The 27952-nt window shown below is 34.1% G+C and overlaps 2 protein-coding genes, 1 long non-coding RNA gene and 1 pseudogene across 4 annotated transcripts; 2 read left to right on the forward strand and 2 right to left on the reverse strand.

Annotated features, from left to right (window-relative positions):
• The first annotated feature begins 1426 nt into the window (after positions 1–1426).
• LOC120122217 overlaps positions 1427–27952 on the forward strand; it is a 52369-nt pseudogene continuing 25843 nt past the window's right edge.
• On the reverse strand, positions 2535–24856 carry LOC120121971. The gene is made up of 4 exons (XR_005516030.1): positions 24846–24856; positions 13577–13587; positions 3679–3682; positions 2535–2674 (listed from the first exon to the last, which is right to left on the reverse strand). It is a non-coding gene; the product is annotated as an uncharacterized LOC120121971 (long non-coding RNA).
• Positions 15771–20059, forward strand: LOC120121968 (probable splicing factor 3A subunit 1). Of its 2 annotated transcripts, none has more exons than XM_039141229.1 (4): positions 15771–15884; positions 16157–18385; positions 18476–18771; positions 19671–20059. In XM_039141229.1, exons 2-3 carry the CDS (start codon positions 16211–16213, stop codon positions 18743–18745), a joined length of 2445 nt encoding a protein of 814 aa, XP_038997160.1. In that variant the 5' UTR covers positions 15771–15884; positions 16157–16210; the 3' UTR covers positions 18746–18771; positions 19671–20059. The 2 variants fall into 2 exon arrangements, with proteins under 2 accessions (XP_038997160.1, XP_038997161.1); XM_039141230.1 differs by having other exon boundaries at positions 15782–15884; positions 16188–18385.
• Positions 21334–23054, reverse strand: LOC120121970 (putative pentatricopeptide repeat-containing protein At1g12700, mitochondrial). The gene is made up of 2 exons (XM_039141231.1): positions 22934–23054; positions 21334–22558 (listed from the first exon to the last, which is right to left on the reverse strand). The coding sequence occupies exon 2, from the start codon at positions 21967–21969 to the stop codon at positions 21403–21405; it is 567 nt and encodes a 188-aa protein (XP_038997162.1). The 5' UTR covers positions 21970–22558; positions 22934–23054; the 3' UTR covers positions 21334–21402.

Below are 27952 nucleotides of genomic sequence, written 5' to 3' on the forward strand. Positions count from 1 at the left end.
ATCTGACAATATAATTCCCCACAGATAACTTGTATAATGAATCTAATCTATATCGGCCAAAATCTTGAAATTATGGTTTCATCTTCTACTTTATTGAATTATAATGATTGAAGTTAACATATTTCGGTAAATTTTTATTGTAAAATTGTAAAGTTAGGATCAATAATTCAGAATTTTTAACTATAAACACTGGTGAAATAGAATACAAGGTAAGATACAAACCACACTGGTACTTTAATATTCAGATAGCAACGGATCCTATCAGTGTTAGAGTCAACATAGAGCATAAGTACAAAAAAATCCACAAAGTCTAGCTTTATGTAACGAGATGCTGAAACATGGTTGATCAAAAAAAGATTATGTTTCCACATCATTAGATGCTCTGTATATTCTTTTTACCTTCTGATAATCATCTAAATAGATTTATTTTTCCCTTAACATGCTTGGTTGGGGCATGAAGTTTAGATCATTTCACAATCAGCAGAATTCACAGGAAGTTGAGATCATAGAAGTGATAATTAATTTTTACATACATGAAGTTCGATTACGTATTGATTATGGCACACTACAGCAAATTTGTCAATTTATGACAAAATTTCTATATGACGTTACGTATATCGTCACAAAACATACTATAATGTGACGTTTTTTTATTTTAGTCATATTTATTGATTAATGGTATATCTTTTATGACAATTTTAAAAATAGTCATTGATTTTTGTCATTATATGTTTGGCGCAAAAATCTTCCCACCAAAATTTTTTGTGGGAAATCTTTTAATGGCATTTAGATAAAATAATGACGTTGTAAAATCGTCTCCAATAAAAAACAAGTATAAATGACGATTTATTATAGTGACGATTCAATTTGAACTAGTGGCGTTGCATATTAGTCACTAATAAGTTTTATTCGTGACAATTTAATTTGTCATATTTTATAAGACACTAAAAGTGACATTTTATTATTGTCACAAAAATAGTTTTAGCACGACAAAATTTATACAAAAAAATAAAGAGTGAATATTATAACAATTATCCCTAAATTTATAAAAAAAAAATTACTACTACTCCTGATCAGATCGAATAGCACATATTTCATAATAAACTCAAACTCAACATCACCATCTATCTGACTAACCCAACCTAATTTATTTTTTTCTAATAAAATTTAACCTTATCAAAATAATTTGAGTAGAAATCTATCAAATTCGGATTAAATTATTATATCTACCATCTACATATACGTACATACGGGCCATAAAACATGAGTTAGCATAATGATGGGCCTTAACCCAATATTATTTAATTGGGCCCAATTAACCTTTTCTATGAGAAAGACGATGGATTTCCTCGTCATCGTTTAATACAAAGTTTGATTATTTACGCTTTCTTCGACTCCTATCCCCCAAGACCTACTACTGAATCATTTAAACAGTGAAAATAAACCCTAGTCCTCTATAGGCTCGGCTCTCGTTTCCTCCAAATCCAACACTTGCTTTCGTGAATAAAAAGTCAAAATTTTCTCCCTTTTACCTTTAACTTGGAAGCATCTCCATAATCGAAATTTCACCTATTTTCCCTTTTTTTTACGTTTTATTTCTATTTGCAATTGTTTCAGATTCTCAAACAATGACTCAAGACGTGGAGATGAAAGAACAACCAGCTCCTTCCAATTCCGTTACTTCCTCTTCTCCATCCACTTTTCACCGTAAGCTCATTCAATCTTGATGTTTTTCTTTTCCTTTTTAGTTATTGATGTTTTGGCTTTGCAGAATAAGCTTCAAAATCTTGCTGGGGATGATATCATGGAGAGCTTGTCACCAGTTGTCAGGAAGCGTGTGGATGTTCTTAGAGAGATCCAGGCAAGTTTTTTTCTTGCCAAGCTTTCTTGTGCTGTGTTGTTAAGTGTTACTATGATATCTCTTTTTTTAATCGTGTTAATAGAATTTGAGGCTTGATTTACATTTCAATGCTAAAAAAACTTGGGTGTCAATGTGCTGAATTTTTAACATAATATTATGCAAAGTTTGGTTGGATTTTCTTTGGTACAGAATAAAGTTCCATTTTCACGATCTGCAGCTACTTTCCATTCACATCTATATGGATTATATTTTTGTAATATATTTTCTATTTATTTGAGTTGTGTATGGTTGGAAGTGGAGTGTCATTTTTTTTAATTTCCTTGGCCTTTTTATTTGGGGTTGAATTTCGGTGGCTAAGTTATTGTATTAGAAAGTATATGAAATAAATCACATTTTTTTGTTGAAGAATCAAACCCCTAATTCATCCACCATAGTCGTTTATTATCTCAGATTGTTTTGAATTCCCAGTCCTGCAATTATTTGACAGTTTGAAGGCTTTGTCCAGAGTAAGTGATGTAGATATTGGGATTCGATTTAAATCACTAAATTTGTTAGATACGATCGTTATGCTTTGATTTCATCCTTTTCGTGTGTCAATGTTTCTTTTCGAAGCTCATCTACATTCATGAACACACATGGAAATGAGCCTCATTATCGTGTTTTTACAGCTACAAATAAGATTAAAAACCTTGAAAGTAACATTGGATCATTGGCTGTGAAGTTGAGACAAGATGATTTGAAAGAAATCTGTGATGGTGTGCCAGTTGAAGAAGTTGATGGCGACAGAGAGTATGATGTTTTTACTGATTATTTCTATATGGTGGAAAATCGTGTTTTTTCTTTTAAATTAGTGGGTTTCTTCGGTTCTCTTTTATGATTGGGAATATTGTTTGGGTTGATTTAAAATTTTATTATGTTTGCGAACAATTGAATTTTGGAAGTATATTTTGCAATTTCAACCTCATTTGTATTTTGACATTAGTGGGTATTTTTTTGCTGCATTATTGTATATCAAGGACCTCTCGTTTCAAATAGAGAATGAGTGATCATCTGGTTTTATGTATGGACCGACTCGCAACACCCGAAATTTCACATCTGGTGCATGAAGCCGAGGTTGTGGGATCTTCCGGTGAAGATTCTTCTATAATTATTAAGCCAGATGTTTGTGCTATTAATGTGGAGGATGTGGAAGAACATGGTGCATGTGACAAAGAAGAACGCTAATCCGGACGGTCGAATGTCGAATCTGCCAGGACGAGGATGACATTGAAATTTTGGAGACACCTTGTTCATGCAGTGGCAGTTTGAAGGTATTTGTTAATGTTGGGGAATTTCGTGACTTATAGTGTAACAACTTGATCATTAGATGGTTTCAGTTGAAATCTTATATATTTATAGTTTTACTGTTTTGTTTGACAATTTTTTATTGTGTAGTTTATTCATAGGAAATGCATTCAGTGTTGGAGCAATGAAAAGGGATATATAATTTGTTAGATATGCCATTAGGTACACCCCTGCTCCAGAAATGTTGTTGTCGTCGTCATTTCATATAGGATGATCAAATATGCTGTTTTTCTATAATCTTATGTTACACATACCTATTTGCATAATTCATGAATATAAACAAGTATCGGATTTCGTATTAGTTTTGTAAATTAACAAGGGTGTAAATTTGTATTTACAAACTTTTGAGTCACACTACTCTGCTGCTTGTTATCAAATGCATTTGATAATTGACAATGCTTTTTTAGTAGCCATTACTTGGTGACTTTTGTTGTTGTGTGGTGTATCACATGGTATATCAAAATGTATTGGACTTATCTGTATTTGTTGGAAGATTCATATAATATTTCTGTATTGTTAAATTTTCTTCAGGACAACAAACATGATCATCGTTATCTCATACATTGAAATGGTTTTGTATGAGTTGAATTACTAGGCTGCTTTACTTATTCCTGAAAAAAACATTTATTTTGCAGTCTTACAAACCGGGATATATTGTGCCACCTCCTCCTCCTCCTCAGCCAGAGGTTACTACAATTGATATCATGCAAGTCTCACAACCATGCACTTACCAATTGAAAATTGATATCAGGCGAGTCTCACAACCATGCAAATGAATCATTCTCTCAGTGTAACCGAAATGATGTGTTTATGAATTATGTTATAGAATGTTATGCTAGTAGAGAGAAGCTGTGCTATAATAATTGATGATTTTGGTTGTGGTTTAATGCGCCTTTGCAGTTCCCTCTAATGTCTAAGAGCAATCGATTACAAAACCTAGTGAAAGTATTTATAATAGTTTTTTATATGTTTTAGGATGGCACCAGGAAAAGTATCTCGTAAAAAGATTCGAACACGAGAAAATGAAATTCAAAAAGTCTCTAGTAAACTAAATTAAACCCAAGAATCTGAACCTCAACAAGTTATTGATGCCACGAACTCAACATCAACAGAATCACAACCAACTCAAGGTTTGGATTGAGATTGCTACAACGAAATATTTCACAAGTCATATTATTATCATATTATTTTTATTTTCTGTAAACATTTAAACATTTTTATATTTATAGAAATGAAATTATTATGTATTTAGTGAAATATTTGCTTAAATCTTATTATTTTGCAATAAGTGAATTATTTTATTTTTTATTTAGGTTTGTATAAATAATTTTATTTTAATATATATCGTCATTAAAAATGTCATAGAATATAAATTATTTGTGTTTTGCTACAATATCTCTTTCGTCACATATAAGTTGATTTTCATGCATTATTTGTGACAATATAAATTATCAATAATAAAATCTTATTTAAATTAGTGATGTAACCAACCTTTATAGAATATAAATTATAAATTGATGTTATGCATAACGTCATTCATAATATTATTAGGTAATATTTATATTATGTCACTAAAAATGTGACAATATCTCTTTCGTCACTAAAAATGTGACAATACATCTTTCGTCACATATGGGTTTATTTTAATGTATTATCCGTGATGATATAAATCATCAATAACAAAATTTTACATAATTTGGTGACATAATTAGTTGTCATTGAATATTAATTATATAGTAACGTTATATATAAATGTCATCCATTCTACTATTAGGTGACGATATACTACGTTACTAACAATGTGACAATTTTCTTTTCGTCACATATACAATGAGATTATTGTGTTATTGGTGACGATATGATTTATTAATGACGGAAATGTACATCATTTGGTGACAAAAGTAATTGTCACTGAATGCAAATTAAACTGTGACGTTATCCATTAGCTTCACTATATATTTAACAATATATGACGATAACAAATAAATCGTCACTTTTGTTGAGTTAATCGATTGACGAATATGGCCAAGAGGGGGGGGTGAATTGGCAATTAAAAATTTGGTGGAAGCTTTTGCAGAAAATTGAAAGTAATTGCACAGCGATTTAGAGTGGTTAGACTTTATCAACCAAAGTCTACGTCCACTACCTTAGCTATCCACACTAAGGATTTTCCAACAAATTCACTAATTTGTTCTTTCTTTTGAGGACAAAGAGTAACCTTACAAACCCTTAAGAATTATACCCCAAATTCTTGAGCACACTCTTTTTCAAAGAGAAATACACAAATTTGCAAACTTACAAGAAAAACCTCACAAGGTAAGATGTTTGCACAATTCTATAACAAGAAAAGAACACTCACAAATAATTACAAATGAGCACAAATGGTATTCTTTGAAAGCAAAATGAATATTGAAATGAAAATTGGCTTGATTTGCACAAACTTGGTGTTTGATGCTTTCTCTCTTGTTTCTCTATGATTTCTTATTGATCAAGGGCTTCAGAACTTGTTTAAATACACCTTGAATCACTTATGAACGTTGGGGATGATTAGTGAAGATCATATAGTCGTTTTAGTGTGAAAACAATTAATAAAACAGCTTGGAGCGTGGGGGGGAATCGGTTCCCCCTCATAGGGAATCGGTTCCCTAAGTGTAAAATTCAAATATTTCGACCGTTGATAAGGGGGGAATCGTACCCCCTATGGAGGAATCGGTTCCCTCTGAGCATTCTGGAAATCTCGGAGCCAAACCATTCAGGGGGAATCGGTATCCCCTTGGGGGGGAATCGGTTCCCTCTGAGCAATCTGGAATATTTGGCTTTGAAATGGTTCGAAATACTTTGAAAGATTATTTTGAAATTGTTTTAAGATTAAAACTTAATTTTACACTTAAGTAAGGATTAAAAATGATTTTTGAAATATTTGGAGTAATGTTTTGATATTCGAATAATTATATCGAATATACTTAGAAAATCATTTGGAAAATCTTAAAATTCATTTAACTTAATTTGTTATATCGAAATATCAAAATGTTTTCAACAATCTCCCCCCTTTTGATATAACAACACATTTTAGTAATTTTAAGATTTTGAAATCAAGTTTTGAAATTACTCCCCCTTACTTTAACACTTCTCCCATTTATCATTTTTAAAAACACACACTTCTCCCCCTTTTTGTTAAATCAAAAAGATTCAAAGAAACGTGAAAATCATTTAGCCAATTGATTAGGTATATGTATGCATAAGCTGCTAAGATCACAATCAAGAGAAACGTTAGCCATTAGTTCCATAATCAATATTCATAAACAATGTGATATGGCAAAATTGGTCATATTGCTAATAATGATGTAAATGATGCAATAATGAATAAATCACACCAAACATATAAGTTCACACCATCCATAAATCCAAACAAATTCACAATCCACAAATTCAAACATTCCAAAATATTCAAAATGTTAAAAACAATAAGTTTGGAGTTCAAAGCAAAATATAGAATCAAACATCCGTAGGAGGATCGGGAGGAGGAAAACGAGCTCACATAACGGCCATCTCGTGTGAGAGTGCATCAATACGTTCATTTATTGAAGCATTGTTTGTTCGCATCTCTCGGAGAATCTCTAATTGTTGAGCTCCCATTGTGGATAAATGAGACTCTATAGAAGTAAAGCGCGAATCCATGGTCGCATATCGAAAATCAAATGTCTCCATAAAGGATTGAAAATATGGAGGCATTTGAGTCGATTGTTGTCCGTGCTCCTCGGGTTGCTCAGGCTCATCTTCAGCTTCATCGATATCCCTCATTAATTGTTCAAACTCTAGATCTTCGTTAGCTTCGAGTGGAGCTTGTGAAGAACTAGCTCCCGGAGTAGTTGCAGAAGATCGAACCCATTCACCGGTTTCTTTATTTTTAACCCATCCCGCTCTTGTTAAAGAAAGAAGATTGATTTGTTTCTTAAGAGGAAAGGAGGCATCTAGACCAACTCGAAGCTCGGCTTTAGAAAAGAGATTACTAAGGATACAACCGTAAACTAGTGAAGAACAGAGTTTCTTATTTGGCACTAGGTTAACGGTTTCAACAATCTCAACAAAGATAATCTCGGAAAGGTTTATTTTTATATTGTGTTCAAAACAATGCAACCACCAAAGATCTAAAGCTCTGAGAGTAGAATAACGACCCCCGAATGGTCGAAACCACCAAGTGATCATGAGATGAAGAAAACGCTCATGAAGATCTAGAACACTTGCACTATCATTTCGTTTATATCGTGAGCCTAAAACTTGTTTTTCATTTGATAAACCTTCATTATCCAAGCCTAAGGCATTGGCTATGTAAGCCGGATCAAGATGGAAATATTGACCTAGGAGGTAGGAACGTACTCCTATGGTTTTGGTTTTGTCACGATTTTTGATACAAACGGCATTACAATAGAAGATACGAACAAGTTGATGATAGACAACGGGTTCAAGTTCGAAAAGTTTATCAAATTTCCATTCGTGCAAGATAGGGAGATATTTAAAGTTAATAGCAACCATAGCTTGAAGAGATGGGATACATTCTTCCCTAATCTTATACGAGTCAAAATATTGGTAAAACCAATAACGATAATCTTTAGGACCCGGTTGATTGAAACAAGAATTTTGGATAGTCAAGTTAGGATCAAGATTTGGAATAGGATTTTGAGGAATAGGAGGAGGATTTGGAGGTGGATTTGGTTGACGACTAGAATGACTAGATGAAGACCTAGCACGTTTAGGATTGGACATGGTAAAGGAAATCGAAATAGATTGGATAACCTGCAATTTTAAAAACAAATGTATGCAATTCAATTAATCCCAAAACTCAATTGAGTCCTCAATATTTCAAGGTTTTCTAAATCAATTCTAATGGGCAAAGTTTTTGAAAAACTTTTGAAAAATATGGTTTTGAGAAACAATATATGTATAGTTTTCATAACAACAACATAATTTAATCAAAACACAATAATTTGAAAATTAACATTTTTTTTTTAATTTCGAAAATTTAAAAATTTTTGGAAAATTCTTGTGTTTTTGATGAAATTAGTTGTAACATCTAGTTTCTAATCACTAAACAATCAATGCCCGGTCACTATTTCAACCTAGAACTAATTAAAACTAATCCTATGTTCAAAATCAATGAAATAGAGAGTTTAGAAAAATTTACCTTGAAAGATGAAGATTGAGGGGATTTAGATGTTGTTTGCACGATTTTAATGATTCCAACAGGTTTAGAAGATGATATTTGATTCGAATTTCGATTAATATCGTTGATTTGAGGCAAAAATGGAGATTTGAGAAAAGTTGAGAGAGAACGGCGGAAGAGGGTTAAAGTATTTTGGGATTTTGGGTGTTCTGCTCAATTTAACAGAACCCCAGGGGGGTATCGATTCCCCTGTGGGGGGAATCGGTTCCCCTTCAAAGGGGGAATCGGTTCCCTCATGAGGGGGGATCGATTCCCTCTCCACCAAAATGCTAAAATCCGATTTTTAAGCACACAAAATGCTAAATTAATCTTCTCTAGTGGTATAGGCAACTCATATATTGAAAAATAATTATGTTCAAACAATTAAATTAATCTTTAATCAATATTTGAACATAAAATTAATTTTTCATCAAGAATCATAAACTCCCCCTAACTAATAGCAATGAATGCAATCAAAAATTACTATTATGAGCATTTTTCAGTATTTATTAAAAGTGTTGAATTGTTTTAAACACTAAGTGAAGATAGGTCAGTTAAACCTAATTCTCTCCTAAGTGTCCAAAACCTTTCCTTATCTAAGGTTTTTGTAAAAATATCCGCTAATTGATGCAAAGTATCAACAAATTCTAGAACTACATCTTCCTTAGTGACATGGTCTTTAATGAAGTGATGTCTAATTTCAATGTGTTTAGTTCTAGAGTGTTGGATGTGATTTTTAGTGAGACAAATAGCACTAGTATTGTCACACTTGATAGGAATAATACCTACTTCAATTCCATAATCAAAAAGTTGTTGTTTCATCTATAAAACTTGTGCACAACAACTACCGGCTGAAATATATTCCGCTTCAGTGGTAGATAATGCAACACAATTTTGTTTCTTTGAAAACCAAGAAATCAGCATATTTCCAAGGAATTGGCAAGTACCGGAGGTTCTTTTCCTATCTAATTTACATCCTCCATAATCCGCATCAGAGAAGGCATGCAAGCTAAAACTAGAGTCTCTAGGATACCAAAGTCCTAAACTAGGAGTGTCCTTAAGGTATCTAAAGATTCTCTTAACAGCTAGTAAATGTGATTTCTTAGGACATGATTGAAATCTAGCACATAAGCAAACACTAAACATGATGTCCGGTCTACTTGCAGTTAGATAAAGCAAAGAGCCAATCATTGACCTATATAATTTAACATCTACACATTTACCTCCTTCATCTAAGTCAAGCTTTGTTGAAGAGCTCATTGGAGTGTCATGAGGTTTCCCATTTTCCAGTCCAAACTTCTTGAGCATATCTTTGACGTACTTAGCTTGATTAATGAAGATGCCATCTTTTCTTTGCTTGATTTGGAGTCCCAAGAAAAATGAGAGCTCCCCCATCATGCTCATCTCAAACTCACTTTGCATTAGCTTAGAAAATTATTGGCAAAGAACATCATTAGTAGAACCAAATATTATATCATCAACATAAATTTGAACTACTAATAAATCTTTACCTTTATGCTTTAAAAACAATGTAGTGTCAACCTTTCCTTTTGAAAAACCTTTTTCAATTAAAAAAATTTGACAATCTTTCATACCAAGCTCTAGGAGCTTGTTTTAAACCATAAAGAGCTTTTGTCAATTTAAGAACATGATCTAAAAATTTTGAATCTTCAAAACCTGGAGGTTGTTCCACATACACTTCTTCTTTTATAAAACCATTTAAAAATGCACTTTTAACATTCATTTGATATAATTTAAATTCATGAAAACATGCAAATGCTAATAACATTCTAATTGCTTTCATACTAGCTACGGGAGCGTATGTTTCATCATAGTCTATGCCCTCTTCTTGAGTATACCCTTGAGCAACAAGTCTAGCCTTGTTTCTCACTATATTACCACTCTTATCAAGCTTATTCCTAAATACCCATCTAGTACCTACAGTAGATTTATTACTAGGCCTTTCAACTAATGTACATACTTTACTTCTCTCAAATTGATTTAACTCTTCTTGCATAGCCATAATCCAATGTTCATCTTTTAATGCTTCTTTAATATTCTTAGGCTCTATGCATGAGATAAATGCAACATAATTACAAATATTTCTAAGAGAAGATCGAGTTGTTACCCCTTTTGATGGATCACCTATAATTTCACCATCCTTGACATAGTTGTACTCTCTTGGATAAGATACTTCCCTTTCTTCAATGGTTGGATTCTCAAGAGGATCATGAGTTTCCTCATTTTTCGTTTCTTGGAAGGAGATTATCATCGAAAACAACATGTATAGACTCTTCTACAACTAAAGTTCTTTTATTAAATACTCGATAAGCTTTAGAATTTAAGGAGTAACCCAGAAAAATTCCTTCATCACTTTTAGCATCAAATTTGCCAAGGTTTTCTTTACCGTTGTTTAAAACAAAACATTTACATCCAAAAGGATGAAAATAGCTAATGTTAGGCTTTTTATTTTTGAAAATTTCATATGGAGTTTTCTTTAAAATTGGCCTAATCATTACTCGATTTATAACATAACAAGCGGTATTTGTGGCTTCCGCCCAAAAATATTTTGGCAAATTATTTTCACAAAGCATGGTTCTAGCCATTTCTTCTAAAGTTCGATTTTTCCTCTCAACAACTCCATTTTGTTGAGGAGTTCTAGGTGCTGAAAAATTATGGCTAATACCATTAGAATTACAAAACTCAGTAAATCCAAGATTTTCAAATTCAGTGCCATAATCACTTCTAACACTAGTTATAGAGTAACCTTTATCGTTTTGGATTACTTTTGAAAATGTGATGAATTGTTCTAATGCTTCATCTTTAGTACTTAAAAATAGAACCCAAGTATATCTAGAACAGTCATCTACCAAGACAAAAGCATATTGTTTTCCACCCAAGCTAGTAGTCCTAGTTGGCCCAAAAAGATCTATGTGGATCAATTGTAATACTCTACTAGTTGATACGTCATTAATGGATTTAAAAGAAACTCGCTTTTGTTTTCCTTTAGCACAAGCATCACAGATTTTATCATTATCAAATTTAAGCTTAGGCAACCCTCGAACTAAATCACCTTTAATTAGCCGTTGCAAAACACTCATACTAGCATGTCCTAGTCTCCTATGCCATAACCAACTATCATGTTCATCCTTAGCAACTAGGCACAAATTAGTCATATCAATAGAATCTAAATGCACCATGTATATGTTTCCTATTCTATGACCAACAAGCATAATCAAAGTAGATGCAATGTCAATCAATTTTGCAAGCACTTAATTTAAAAATAAGACATTGTATCTTTTGTCAAATTCATCTAATCAGATTATGCTTTAATCCATTCACATACAAAACATTATGCAATATTGATAATCGAGATTAAGAGCACATGCATAAAGTTTTTGAAAAAGTTATGCATTAAAACTTTATAATATTTAAAAATATGCATAATCATTAAGAAAAATTTAAGGTCAAAATTTTGCAAAACCAAAGTTCTTGAAAAATCGATATCAATTGTTAAAGAGATATCAATTACATTTTAAAAACAATTTTGACCAAAAATTAATATGATGAACTAGAGTTTATAAAACATTACCAAAAATTATTATGTTCATCATACAATATTTTTCAACATACATGAGACAAAACATAATCATTTAGAATTATTTAACATTTAAAACCTCATGCATGCATAGAATAAATGAGCAACCAAATAAAATAAAAAAATTAAGTTTAGAGGTTACCCATTCCTTTTTCATGTGTGGCTAGAGCATCTTGAATATCATCAACTTTATCACCATTGCTCCCACACACCTACAAGAGACATTTAAGTAGATTTTGGTATCCAAATTGCTTTGGATCCTTGAACATTAGTTTCAATGCATCTTGTTCCTTTTGGAACCCATACTTGTCTAATTTTAAATCGTTTTCCTTTCTTTAAAGGACAAGTATGTTCCTTATGACCATGATAATGACAATGTGAACATATTGTCATTATTGAACTAGATGAATTATTTAAAATGATCTCTTTTTCTTTTGTTAAACATTCAAGCTTATCATTTAAATTGAAATTTTCTTTTTCAATACTTTCAAATTTCATTTTTGAGAGTTCTAAATCCTTCTTCAAGATTTCATTTTGATTTTCAAAATCCATTTTCATTTCTAGAAGAAGTTTGTTTAATTTGAAAATTTCTTTTTCAAAGTTTTCAGATTTTATTTTTGAAAGCTCTAACTCATTTCTCAACATTTCATTTTGATTTTCCAAGTCTGTTTTAGCTTTCAAAAGAAGATCATTTTTAGCAATAAATTTAGAAATCAATTTATTGTATTTGGAGTTCATGGTCTCAAACTCCGAAAATAATTTATCATAAGCATCTTGTAACTCATTAAAAGATTTTGAATTTGATATATTTGAGTTAGAAGATACCTTTGGCTCTGTGAGAGCTAATAGAGACATCACTTTTATTGGTTCTTCTTCTTCCTTGTCTCTATAGATCTCCTCAAGCTTATCCCACATTTCCTTGGCACTTGAACAAGAAGAAACTCCTTTATATACATTAGGATCAATTGCACAACACAACATGTGCATAGCTTTTGAGTTTTGTTGAGCTTCCTTCCGTTCTTGAGTACTCCACTTCTTTACCTTCTTAGTAGGAGATGAATATCCTTTCTTGATTATCATCTTCCATATCGAATGCTTTGATGAATATCATCATACACCTCTTCCAATGACGATAATTTGTTCCATTGAAGTATGGAGGCACATCAATTGGTCTGGATTCTTCCAAGGAGAATGAACCGGAAGTGGACGCCATCTTTATCGATTTAACTCTTCCCGGATCGACTCAAGAGGCGATTAAACCTTTAAATGAGTTAGGCTCTGATGCCAATTGTTGAGTTAATCGATTGACGAATATGGCCAAGAGGGGGGTGAATTGGCAATTAAAAATTTGGTGGAAGCTTTTGCAGAAAATTGAAAGTAATTGCACAGCGATTTAGAGTGGTTCGACTTTATCAACCAAAGTCTACATCCGCTACCTTAGCTATCCACACTAAGGATTTTCCAACAAATTCACTAATTTGTTCTTTCTTTTGAGGATAAAGAGTAACCTTAAAAACCCTCAAGAATTATACCCCAAATTCTTGAGCACACTCTTTTTCAAAGAGAAATACACAAATTTGCAAACTTACAAGGAAAACCTCACAAGGTAAGATGTTTGCACAATTCTATAACAAGAAAAGAACACTCACAAATAATTACAAATGAGCACAAATGGTGTTCTTTGAAAGCAAAATGAATATTGAAATGAAAATTGGCTTGATTTGCACAAACTTGGTGTTTGATGCTTTCTCTCTTGTTTCTCTATGATTTCTTATTGATCAAGGGCTTCAGAACTTGTTTAAATACACCTTGAATCACTTATGAACGTTGGGGATGATTAGTGAAGATCATATAGCCGTTTTAGTGTGAAAACAATTAATAAAACAGCTTGGAGCGTGGGGGGAATCAGTTCCCCCTCATAGGGAATCGGTTCCCTAAGTGTAAAATTAAAATATTTCGACCGTTGATCAGGGGGGAATCGGTACCCCCTATGGGGGAATCGGTTCCCTCCGAGCATTCTGGAAATCTCGGAGCCAAACCATTCAGGGGGGAATCGGTATCCCCTTGGGGGGGAATCGGTTCCCTCTGAGCAATCTGGAATTTTTGGCTTTGAAATGGTTCGAAATACTTTGAAAGATTATTTTGAAATTGTTTTAAGATTAAAACTTAATTTTACACTTAAGTAAGGATTAAAAATGATTTTTGAAATATTTGGAGTAATGTTTTGATATTCGAATAATTATATCGAATATACTTAGAAAATCATTTGGAAAACCTTAAAATTCATTTAACTTAATTTGTTATATCGAAATATCAAAATGTTTTCAACAACTTTTGACATTTAGTGACACACCTAGGGTGACGATCGTCGTAACATTGACTTTTACGTCACAAAATACATCTAGTGACATAAATTGAAGTTTTAGTGACAATAACTTAGATGCCACTAATAAGAAAATTTGTTGTAGTGGCAACAGAAACAAGACCTCCAATGGCGGATTTAATACTCGTTACATTGTTGAGAGAGGTTACAAACTACAGTTCAGAGCATAAGATGAAACCAACAAAACTAGGGCTTGGTAAAAAAGGAAAAAAAAACAACTCCAAGAGTTTTCATGACAGACTATATAAACCGGCTGCCATGGCCTAAGCATAGGAAGCCTAGACATCGAACTTACTTTGAACTGCCAAAAGCAAAACCACAACTACAATGACTAGAGATTTCCAATCCGTCATTGAAGAATAGGAAAAAAGACCCAACCATAATTGAACGTACACATAAACATAATAGAATTAACAGAAACACAAAACTTACAAGTCAACGATAACAATCGGACTCTGCTTTGTGAGCGAGAAAAATCCGGCGAATGGTAATCTGGAAAAGCTGAGTTCAACCTCCTAAATAGTAATCTAGAAAGCATATGGATACCAGTAAAAAATGAAAAGGACAGAAAATTCATAAGTAGGAAACTATAAATGGTAATAAAAATGGGTTTTAAGAACCAAAAAGATCCCACATGAAATGTCGACCTCGGTGGTTACCGAATCTATCACCACATACAGAGGGAAAATGGCAGTGCGATTGGTACCTTTTAAAGAGATTTACCCTTGGAAATCAAAGAGAAAAACAAAAGGGGAGGAAGAACATTAGGGATTCGAAATATTAATTTGGAATCCTAGAGCTCCTCCATTGATTTTGCTGGAAAAATCTGCTGATTTTGTTGTTAGCGAGAAGAAGATGGTGATAGTTGATCGGAGAATGAAGGAAATCAAAGGCAAGGAAAAATGGGAGGCATGTTCGTAAAATGAGTTCCCGATTTTTCCATGGTAAGTTGTTTTATGGGCAAAAAAGAGTTTATTTTACGTTGAATGTAATTGATTTTACATTAACTAGAGGCTTTTACGGGAACCAAACACGGGAATTGAGGGAAAACCAATTCCCGTAATTGATTTTCCTGAAAACAAACAAACCCTTAATGTCAATCAAGATTAAAGTGATGTTCCTTACTCATACAACACAAGCTTAATCGACTAGCATTACCCTCACCAAGATAGTTAAGGGATATATGACTAAAATGTAACAACATGATACTATATGTGATAATAAGAGAAATTTTATTATTAGGGTAACAAAAGAAAAAAAAACTTTAACCTTAATTTGTGATCAATTTGGTAATTTACCCTTTTATAATTGGCCCAAACCTACTTTATTGGCCCGAGTGATTCCTCTTGCTCTTTCCTGTTTCGCAAACGACAGAATATATGTTTCCCTCTCACACGTCTTTCCTAACATCTTCGTCCTAAAACCCTAATATTTCTCTTTCAAATCCACCGTAATTATATCTTTTTTTTGTTTTCTATTATTGCGAAGGGATTTCCAGGTAATGGCTTCGCGCCTCACCCTTTTGTTTTTGTCTATTTAATCCTTTTGTTTTTGTTTTTTAATTGTTGGTGGTCTTTTCTTTCTTCGAATTCCCGCTTCCAAATATGTAATCTATCTTAAAATTTTTGAAAAACATAAGATATGGCTAGCAAGTTTCGTTCAAAGTATCTCTAAATCTTATTTTCTGCACTGTTTGCTTTGTTCCCTAATTTTCTCTCTCACAATATCAGTTCATGTTCAACTGCGGATTTCAATTCTTTTTCATTGCAGTTTTATTTTTGTTTGCTTTGATTCTTGATAGGTTAATTTTAATATCGATTGGAAATGCCTGGGGTAATACCAATATTACCCCTGCCGGCACCACCGTCCGATGGAGATTTAGGTCCCTTACCACCATCTCAGGTGCCGGAAACTCAAAATGAAGAGACTCCATCGATTGAAGAACAAAATAAAGCCAGCTCAATTGCAACCCACACTAGAACTATAGGAATTATTCATCCGCCTCCTGATATTAGGAATATTGTTGATAAAACTGCTCAGTTTGTCGCCAAGAATGGACTGGAATTTGAGAAACGAATCATAGCAAATAATGCTAACAATGTTAAGTTCAATTTCTTGACTAGTTCAGATCCCTACCATGCTTATTATCAACATAGGTTATCCGAATTTCGAGCTCAAAATCAGAACCAATCCAACTCCCAACAGCTGCAACCGGATTTACAGCCTGTTGATTCTGCTCCAACCGAGCCTGCTACAGCTGCTGCTGCTGATGGGAATGATTCAGCAGCGGCAGTAGCTAAGCCTGATCCTGCTGCTCTGTTTAGACTGCCAGTGAAGAAGAATCTTGAACCACCTGAATCTGCTCAATATACTGTTAGACTCCCTGAAGGGATTACAGGGGAAGAGTTGGATATTATTAAGCTGACGGCACAGTTTGTTGCGCGAAATGGGAAATCGTTCTTGACTGGATTGACTAGTAGGGAGATTAATAATCCCCAATTCAACTTTTTAAGGCCGACTCATAGTATGTTTACCTTTTTTACTGAACTTGCTGATGCATATTCCAAGGTGTTGATGCCACCTAAGGGTTTAACAGAGAAGTTGAGTAAGAGTGTTGCCGATATGACAACTGTGCTAGAGAGGTGCTTGCATAGGTTGGAATGGGAACGCTCACAGGAGAAAGCTAGACAGAAAGCAGAGGACGAGATTGAACAGGAGAGAATGCAAATGGCAATGATTGATTGGCATGATTTTGTTGTGGTTGAGACTATAGACTTTGCAGATGATGAGGATGAGGACTTGCCTCCTCCAATGACAATTGAGGAGGTCATAAGGAGGAGCAAGGTATCTACTATGGAAGAAGATGAAACCGTCGAGCCTGGAAAGGAGGTTGAAATGGAAATGGACGAAGAAGAGGTACAGCTTGTTGAGGAAGGCATGAGAGTGGCTAGCATTGAAGAGAATGATAGTGAAAAGAAAGATGTAAGAGCAAATGAGGAACCTGAACCACCAATGAGAATTGTGAAGAACTGGAAGAGGCCTGAGGAGAGAATCCCTGCTGAAAGGGATCCCACCAAGTTTGTTGTTTCACCGATAACTGGTGAACTGCTTCCCATTAATGAGATGTCGGAACACATGAGAATTTCCTTAATTGATCCCAAGTTCAAGGAGCAGAAAGAGAGGATGTTTGCCAAGATTAGGGAGACAACCCTTGCTCAGGATGATGAGATATCAAGAAACATTGTTGGACTTGCGCGCACACGTCCCGATATCTTTGGTACCACTGAGGAAGAAGTATCTAATGCTGTCAAGGCAGAGATTGAGAAAATGAAAGATGAGCAACCAAAACAGGTCATGTGGGACGGTCATACTGGAAGCATTGGACGAACTGCAAATCAAGCTATGTCTCAAAATATGATGGGAGAGGATCAAAATGATGCAACTATCAACAATGCTCAGAACCTTCCTGGTCCTGCTGCTGCTCCTCCTCGACCTGGTGTTCCATCAGTTCGACCCCTCCCCCCACCACCTGGGCTAGCTTTAAATCTCCCTCGTGTTCCTTCAAATGCTCCCCAATATTCTGCAGCTTCGAGTGGCGGGCTTCCTATGTCATTACCTCAACCTCGACCCATGGGTGTTCAAATGATGCAATCTATTTGTCTGCCACCACCTCCAATGCAAATGGCACCTGGCCAACCACACATGATGATGAATCGACCACCCCAAATGCCTCCATCAATGTCCATGAATGCTCCTGTGCCCCCTCCTCCGGGTTCTCAGTTTACCCCTGTGTCAGTTCCTAGACCCTTTGCCCCTCTTACCGTCCCACCACCTGCTATGCCTATGATGCAGCCACCACCACCATTGCCCCAAGGAATGCCTCCACCACCCCCACCCACAGAAGCTCCTCCACCACTTCCTGATGAACCCGAGCCAAAGAAACAAAAGCTTGATGATTCGATGCTTGTTCCCGAAGATCAGTTCCTTGCTCAACATCCGGTACGAGGATCCCTTGCCCTTATTCCCAAGTACTTTTTATTTACTTTTTTCATTGTACCTCTAACAACTGTTGATGGGGATCTCTTGTAGGGACCTGCTCGTATTACTGTATCGGTTCCAAACCTCGATGAAGGAAATCTGAAAGGACAACTTCTCGAGATCACTGTGCAGGCTTTATCCGAAACGGTTGGCAGTTTGAAGGAGAAAATTTCAGGGGAGATCCAGCTTCCTTCGAACAAACAGAAACTTAGTGGAAAAGCTGGGTTCCTGAAGGACAATATGACCCTTGCATATTACAACGTTGCAGCAGGAGAAACACTGGCTCTTTCATTAAGGGAGCGTGGTGGGAGGAAGAGATAAGAGGTTTCGAACCAGGCTATTTTAAGGTTTGTGTTTGAACTTGAAAACTATCGTGGGAATCTTTTGGTGATTATATTTGCATTGGTTGGGTCATGCATTATTACGAATTTATGATTAGTATAGGATTTTGCTAAAGATCAGGTGATGTTATCTGTTATTTTTGTTTTGAAGGATTTTGCAATAGATTCTCTCTCCTTAAAGCTAAACTTAAGCTCCCATTGGTTATGCTGCTAGTTAAAAAATTTGTTCAGTTATATATTTTGGAGATACAAGTCAGTAATTTTGATGATATGTTTAAGGTGTAATTATGCTCATGGTACCTGTACTCTCTATACATTTAAGATTTAGTTCCTCTACTTGTTATTTTGAGAATTAAGTCCCTCTACACTTATTTTTTTTAATAATTGAAGTTCAATCAATAACCCCATTAAAGGACTTCCATTACATTGGATTCCGTGACATTTTAAAATAAAATATTTGTCCATTTGGGCAATTTAAAGCAAATCCCATATTAAGAAAAGGAAAACTTAAATCCCACATTCAACATTTTTATTTGCTTATTTGACCTCCAATGCATGTCACAGAGGCCGCACGAGTTAAACTATTTTTTTTAGTGTCACAATCAAATTTAATGGAAGTCCTTTGACGGGTGTTATCAATTGGATTTCAATTATTAAATCAAAATAGTAGAGGGACTCAATTCCTTAGATTAAAAGTTGGGGTATTTAAAGTCAAATGTGTGAGCAGTACTCTGAGTGAAAGCGACGGGTGGCTGGTTCGCATAGATTTATCAGTGTCCTGCTCCTTGCAAAACAGCTGAATTTGAATCATATGGTTATTGAACTTGATGCTGCCTCTGTTACGAGTTTTATGAAGAGTTCTTATTCAAAGAAGACGTTATGGAATTCCCTATTTTCGATTGCAGGGCCATGTTGAACCTCTTCGAGATGTCTCGGATTATCGATACTCTCGGTGTGCCTGGGGTAGAAGAGGGGACGATTTTAACATGTATAGGAATTTTGATTTTAGTTGTGTAATGGTGTTTACTTGGATTTTACTCATGTTTTTATTCAACCTCTTGTTTGGTGAATGCTGCTGGACATGCCTTGTATCCTATTATTCCTACTCTCTTCCAATCTCTTTGATGGAACTTACCTTTGTTACCAAAAAAAAAGAGAGCATAATAAAACCCTATTTTGTGATTGAATCTTTTGAGGGAAAATAAACAAGGCAAGGCCATGGGTTGAATTTATATAATTATTGTAAAAGTATTTTTATATCTATATTTAAATACAAAATTAGATTGAATTTGCTTATTCATGATTTGCTATCTTAGGAAAAGAGAAATAGGTAAAAATCTCTCTTTAGTTTCTCTCAGTTTCAAATTTTGATAACTTGATCCTAAAAAAAAGTTAGTCCCCGTTAATTTAGGAAAATGATGGAAATTCTTGGATAGCCATGATAAATCTGGATCATCCCATTTCCTCATTCTGACCCTTTTCTGCCGAAGAACCCTATTTAGATTAGAGTTCTCCACAATATATAATTGTTGGTATGAAAGAATTTTTTTTGTAATGAAAAACTCAACTCTTATTACATTGCAAGTGAATTTCTGAAAATTCTTTTCGATTTCTAGAAATCACTTTATTTCTTGGTGTCAAAACCAAAACAAAATAGGATATGTGGTATAAAAACGGGTAATCTATTCTCTTCTTTTCCAAAAAAAAAATGATCTTGGAGATTGTGTAATGCTTACTCTTAAACTCTTTGTTTACACCGTAGTGATATTTTTTGTTTCTCTCTTCATCTTCGGATTTCTATCTAATGATCCGGGACGTAATCCTGAGCGTGAAGAATAAAAAAAAAAGGGAGAGTTCCTTGCTTCATTTTTAGAAATGGTATTATGATTTGATCTATTCCACTGCCAAAAACCAAAACGGAAAGAGAGGGATTCGAACCCTCGGTACGAATAACTCGCACAACGGATTAGCAATCCGACGCTTTAGTCCACTCAGCCAAGAGTAGGACTTTGATCCCTATTAATTTGAAAGGGAGCAAATTGGTCCACCAAAAAAAGAGAGAAGTACTTTAGTACCTACTAATTTTGATTGATGTAATAACAAATTTAAATTTTAATGTGTACATTTTGTCAATTTGACAATAATTCTGAAAGAAGTATACATAGTTTGCGCATTATACAAATGTTAAGAAATGAATATATTGAATCTTTTAGAATCGAGACCAAATCGACATAATTTATAAATGTTGAAAGGTAAATTCATTATCATATGAATCAAAATGATATAAAATATTAAATGTTGAAGGTAATGTTATGTTATGTTAAAGGAGGGAAGATGGGGAGTCTCAGGTTTGTAGCTGATGGTATTGTGTTAAATGTTCACATTGCTTATTTGAATGTAGAAAAGAAACAGGATAAATTTAACTTTGCTTTTGTCAAATTTAAAGATGCCAAAAGTGTATGGATAACAATCGCAAAAGGGAATATAAACCTTGATAAAAAAATTATGACAGAGAATGTACAAGTTTAATATAACATCAAAATAAACCTTGATGTTAAGGTACCCGCCAACTAAAACTGAAAATAGATATCACTAATCATTCACTACTAATGATTGTGACATTAACAATCCAACCTTTTAAACCAAGATTGATTTATCAGGTCGTAAGAGTAGATCAACATATACGATGGCAGTCCATAAATTTGCAGAAAAGCCCTTGCCGACCATTTCCACAAGAAGTTGGGTTGCTTTCGAGGTAGAGTTGTTTCGGAAAATCCCCTGGATCATTACATTATAAGAGATGCTATTAGGCAAGCAATCATTATCTCCCATGCTCCTAAGCAACTGGTATGCCTCATCTGGTAACCCCTCTTTACATAATCCATTAATCAGTATATCATACGTGTACACGTTGGGTTTTAAACTATTGACGGACAGTTCGTTGAATATTCTCTTTGCAAATTTAATATGCCCAGCTTTGCACACGCCATCCATTAAGATTTTATAAGAGATAATATCGAGTTCCAACCAACTATTCCGCTTTGCCTGAAAAACTTTCAAGGCCACTTTGAGTTTACCACTTTTGAATAAACCATCCACCAAAATCGAGTAGGTCAATAGATCTGGAACTACTCCAGAACCAAGCATCTCCCTTAAAAATTCCAATGCAGCAGAAACTCTCCTTAAATGACAAATGCCTTGCATTAGAGTGTTGTATGTGACAATATCGAGGTAGGACCTGTTCCAGATATTTCATGAAAGAGTTTTTGCTTCGCCAAACCTTTTAGCTTTGCAATATCCATTGATCATGATGTTGTAACTCCGTTTATTAGGTGCACAACCTCTCTGAATCATCAACTGAAATACTCTACTAGCTTTATCCATTTCGTTTCGCAAGCAATGGCCGACTATCAATGCACTATAGGTAACAACAATAGGCTCAATGCCTCGGTTTTTCATTGCGTTGACAATACCTTCAGCTTTAGAAACCATTCCCTCCTTGCAATAGGTATCAACCAATATACTATTATGACATTATCAAACTCAATGCCTTGCTTCCTCATTGCGTCAATGGTATCTATAGGTTCAGAAATCCTACCATCCTTGCAATATGCGTCGATTAAGGTATTATATGTAATAATACCGAGTGATATATTGTTCTCCCTCTTTTCATTAAAAAGCCTGGTTACCTCCTTTTGCCAGCCCAAATTACACATAGCATGAATTAAGCAATTGTAAGTAATGTTAGTTGGTCGATTTCCCTTAGCCTTCAATTCAGAGAAGAGATCCCTAACTGACAAAAGCAATTAACCAGGATGTTGAAAGAATAAACATCAAAAAGGAACTCCAACCAATTCCAGTAAGCTATACATAGAAATAACAACGGCATAGTGTTTCAATCTAACAATGGGTGCTAACAGTTTATTGAATTCCACAATTGAAGGCTTTGGGTACTTCACAATCATCTTACTAAAGAAAACCAAAGCATCATTAACATTATCAAAACGATCATGCTTTTGTGGGTTTCCCTTCACAGGCATTGAATTCTTGCTTAAAGCTTTAAAGTGAGTACCGGTGGTGTTAAAAGAAGAAAAAGGAAAGCGGAAAATAGAGAGATTCCATCAAGCATTAATAATAGAACGAACAGTTGATGGAGAATTACGCTTACCCATATGTTGAAACTTTGCGGGATCGAAGGAAAAAGGGATGAGCTTGAAATTAGCAGTGATCCAAAGACAAGAGAGGCAGGGCCAGGGATGGGGATTGGAGAATGCCAAATACGAAACCTAGTGTGGGTTTTGCCCTTTCCAAATATACTTGAAAGGTTGGTTTTAGATTCTTTTATGGCTTTTTTTATTCTTAAAAAAAGTAAGGAAAACTATACGTTTAGTATTATTAGTTTTAGTACTCAATTTTTTTTTTATTTTTTAACATTATATTTAATGTTTAATTTTTGTTTATTATCTTATCATTAAAATTTTCACACATTTAGTTCATAAACTATCAGTTTTAATCCGTTTTAATAATTAAACTTTCAATTTTTTTAAACTTGACGTTGAGTTTTAACAGAAATGCTAAAATAAAATAAAAACTAAATTTTAGGTATAATTTTTTTAAAAAAATTTAGGCACTAAAATGAATCAAAACTGATAGTTTATTACTAAACATGCAATTTATCTTAAAAATATTAAAAAAATTAATCAAACTATATTGCATATTTATTTTAAGTGTTTAAAATTTTTTTTTATCCTCGTCGATGATCCTTTAAGATAATAAATTCAAGAGTTAACTACATGATTGATCATTTATGTTTGTGTTTTTTTTTCTTATTGATTTTGAAAAACATAATATATAATCACTTACATTTTTATTTAATTAAGATGTGATTTTTATGAGTTAACTATCGTTAAATATTCTGGTATAATTACACATTTAGTCTATGTTATTTACATATTATCTCAATTTAGTTATACTTTTAATAAATTAAAATAAATTTAACCCTCTAACCGAATGATGTCATGTGTCAAAGTATTTTACTAATATAATATATTTTTAAAATAAAATAAAAAAAAATTCAAAAATTAATAATAAAATATATTTAATAAGTTAATATGAAAAAATATTTCTTAAAGTTAATATGTATAAAATATTATGAATTTAAGTTAATTATTTATATGCTAAGATACAAAATATATACATCATGTTGTCTCTTTTAAACCAAACATTGGTCTTGGCTCAATTGTTAGGTACATGTTTGGTTTCTCAAGATACCAAGTTTGAATTGCATTAGCATTAGCATTAGTTTGCTTTGCTTATAGTGACATATGACATGAAACATACCACTATTCGATTGAATGAGAGAGAATATGTAAATAATAGAGAATAAATGTGTAATTACACAAAAAATACCACATCACCTTATCTGTTAACTGTTAATGGAAGTTAACCCGTGATGACTGTATATTAATTAAATAAAAACAAAAGTGACCATATACTATGTTTTTTAAAATCAACGAGGAAAAACAAAACATAAACATAAATGATCAATTATGTAGTTAACACTAAATTCAGTGACGATGTTTATGAATGAGCTAAGCAGGAGTGTGTATTTAATCGAGTCGAGTTAAAAAAACTAAATTAAATTGACGTGTCTTATTTTATAACTTAAATTTTATTTAAAATTTTTTCCCTTTTTGACGAGGCTTCAAGTGGGCTTATTTTGATTTGAAACCCCATTTTCTTCTGCTTAATTAGTACACTCACACATAAAAGATTCATTATTTTAGTTGGTGTCCTCAAACAGTGCAATGTTAAAGGCTTCTTAGTGGTTCATCGGGAGAGAAATTTTTTACGAACTTGTACGTATAAATGAATATGTTCATGAACGTTAAATGAATATGTTCACGAACGTTTGTAGACACCCATTTTTGTCCGGGTCTATTAAAATATTTTATTGTATTATTTATTTTATTATTATTATTATTTCTTTTATAGGTCCCATATACTACCCCACTGTTACCTCACTCACTCAATCAATACCCAACAACCATGTTTAACCCCACGTATCACAACTATACCACTACCCCACTAACTAAAATTGCTGTCATTTTTCCCGCTTCACTCTGGATTCCATCAATTCTTCTCCATTTATAGTCCTTGCACACATTATAAAAGGGGAGGGTGGGCTCAACTCTCTTGGGGGGGCTGGCGGAAGAAAAGTGCTTCAAAATCCCATGGAAAACCAGAAAAATGCTTCACTGTCTCTAAACCTTTTAGGGTTGAAGATTTTAGCATTCTTCAATGGCAGAGAAAGAGCCATCGTCGGAGCCCACCCACCAATTGAAGACATGGATCTTGAAACCATCAATTCATCCGACCAAAACCCCAATGCCAAGGCCGACGCCAACGGGGACTCCAAATTCAAGCGCGCGAGAGAAGAAGATGGCGAAGAAACCGACAATGCATCCAAAATATAGAAGCTGGAAAAGTCCGTAGAGGACGAAATTCTTGAGAACAAGTCGGACTTACCCGAGTCGGGTCCTATACGGCTTGGTCGAAAAAAGTTCGGGTCCTCAGCGGAGATGATTGATTACTTTGTCTATTTGCTTCATAATTGGGTAATTCTCTAATCTCCCCTCATAGACAAATGCCTGTGATGCCCTTTGATACCGAGTGCTTGAATTGAGGAGGATTGTTCTTTTATATTTACTGCTTCAATGCTGTTGTTTCAATTCATAAAATATTTCAGCTTTTTAGTGAGAATGTATGACTGTGATCTAAGTTTTTTTTTTGCTTTGCTTTACGTCATTTCCATCAAAAGTTCATGATAAGAATTTGGTGTCTGAAAATGAAAAGAAAGAACAAAAGGCCAAATGAATTCACGTGAGAATCAAGGGTTTTATTTAGTTTAATATAATTTTTGGGTTAATTAGAACACAAGTCATTTAAGAGTTCCTAATTTGTAGTTTTGGAGTTATGTTTTTATTTCTTTCAATTTGGTCTCTGTTTATACTTTGTGAATTAACCCTCTAATCTTGTTTTTTTGCAGTTCATTTTTTAGTATCAATTTCAGTCCACAAAGTCCAATTTAATTCATTTTGGCCCTTTTATTTATTTATTTACTTTTTTTAATTTTTATTTTATCTTCTTAACATTTTTTAATTTCAAACCTTAGCCTTTTTTTTCATTTCTTTTATATTTTATTTATTTTATTTTCCCCTTATTATTTAGTTAATTTTTACTCGATATTTTTATTTATCATCTAACATTTTTATCTAACATATTCTTTCAGTCGTAATTCCAACTGATCAAAGGGTAAGTAATTCGAATCGGATTTATAAATTTTAATTTAAATTTTTAATATTCGCAATTAAAGGCAACCAACAAATTAATTGGTACCGAAAGGGCGGTTCAAGGGTGCTAATCCTTCCTTAACCGTAACCGACTCCCGAACTCGACATGTTTCTGGTACAACGCAGATCAGGTAAGATGGTATCCGACCCACCTAAATTCATTTTAAAGTGGTCGGTGGCGACTCTAACCCAATCAATTCCAGTCGAAGCCCGATTCCAGGCCCAACCGAAAGACGGTTCCGACAGCTTGGCGACTCTGCTGGGGACAGGTAAGTGAGTCAGGCCGAAATTAATTTTTGGTTGTCTTTTTATGCGAAAATGTTAAATTTTAATTTTAATTTATTTATTCGATTCCAATTATTTATCTTTGATTATTTTTCAAATAAATAGTTGTACTGATGTTTTTTAATGATTTCAGATTTTTTTCAAAATTGTCATCTCTAAGCTCTAAACCCGAGCTCCGAACCCGTTTTAAGTGGGGGTGAAAGCGACGCATTCGTGTGAATTTATTCACCGCATATGCCTAGCAAGTAGCCTTCTGGATTCATATACCTTATGTCTTCGTGTGAATTTATTCACCGTGCGGCCATAAGGGAATGTGTCCTCTCGAGTTTAACTTAGTCCACACAAGCTTGTAATAGGCTTATGACTAAGGGTCTGGCAAGCCCCAATGGGACACCGGCAAGGAGAACTCGAGTACCTTTTTAGAACCTAAACCGGGAGAGTGCAGGGAATTAGAGCTCACCCCAAGACCTCATTCCAAACCCTAGGATGCTTTGTTTCCTGCTTTATTTTCTGTTCAAAGCATGCAAACTAGACAAATATGCGGCTAGGATTTGTTTGAAATTAGCATGCGGGATAGAAATCATGTCTGTGTAGGAATATTAAGCATGTTCGGGTAGATTATCATGTGGGGTAGGATTTTTTATTTTTTATTTTGATTTACCTCACTAACCCCTTTTATTTTTTATTCTATTTTTTTGCATCATTTAAAACGAGGTGTTGATCCACCAAAAATGTGTTTGTTAAACATGAATAATCTGTATTAATGGACAAAGGGATTATAATACAAAGAGATAAAAAGCTCAGAAGCCCAGCCGTGGTCAAAGAATACTTGGAGGCAAAGGATGCAGGGGCAAGACGAGGAAAATGTTACTGACCCGGAGAGTCCTTTCGAAAACTGCGAGATCAAGATGGTGAAACCCTAGCTAAGCTGGAGATCATTATTGATAAATTCTAGAAACAAGCCGATAAACTTTGGGTGGAGGGCTCCGATGGCACTTTCGTTTGGAACAAGCCGGCGATGCAGTCCTTCGAGACCTTTTGGGGGCAAGCAGCTCGTTATTTGCACATTTTAGCCAAAGGAGCCGGAACGGTTTGACAGGGTATTCAACCGGTGACAGACGAAGGTAGAAGACTAGTCAACCTATCAGAAGCTGTTCGGGGTCTATGCCTTCAAAATATTTTTGTCTCTTAAGACGTAACACTTTTGCCCCAATAAGGATTATTTAATATAACAGGTACATTTTTTGGATCAATGCCTCGAACATTTAATGCATCATGCATTCAGACATATTGTGCATTTTGTTTACATTCGCATTATTTTTCCTTTTTTTTTACATTCACATGTCTCATCAAAAATGAGAACATTTTGATCCTATGACATATAAGGAGCTTTACCAACAGTTGTTTGACGCACACGTGGTGTCACCATATCCAGAGAAATCCATGAAGCCCCGTACCTCGGGTAGTATGATGAGAACGCTCATTGCAAAAATCATAGCGGAGTCTCAGGGCGCACTATCGAGAATTACTCCACAATCAAGAGAATCATA

Source organism: Hibiscus syriacus, unplaced genomic scaffold, assembly GCF_006381635.1.
Source record: "Hibiscus syriacus cultivar Baekdansim isolate YM2019G1 unplaced genomic scaffold, ASM638163v2 tig00110384_pilon, whole genome shotgun sequence".
Lineage (NCBI taxonomy): Eukaryota > Viridiplantae > Streptophyta > Magnoliopsida > Malvales > Malvaceae > Hibiscus > Hibiscus syriacus.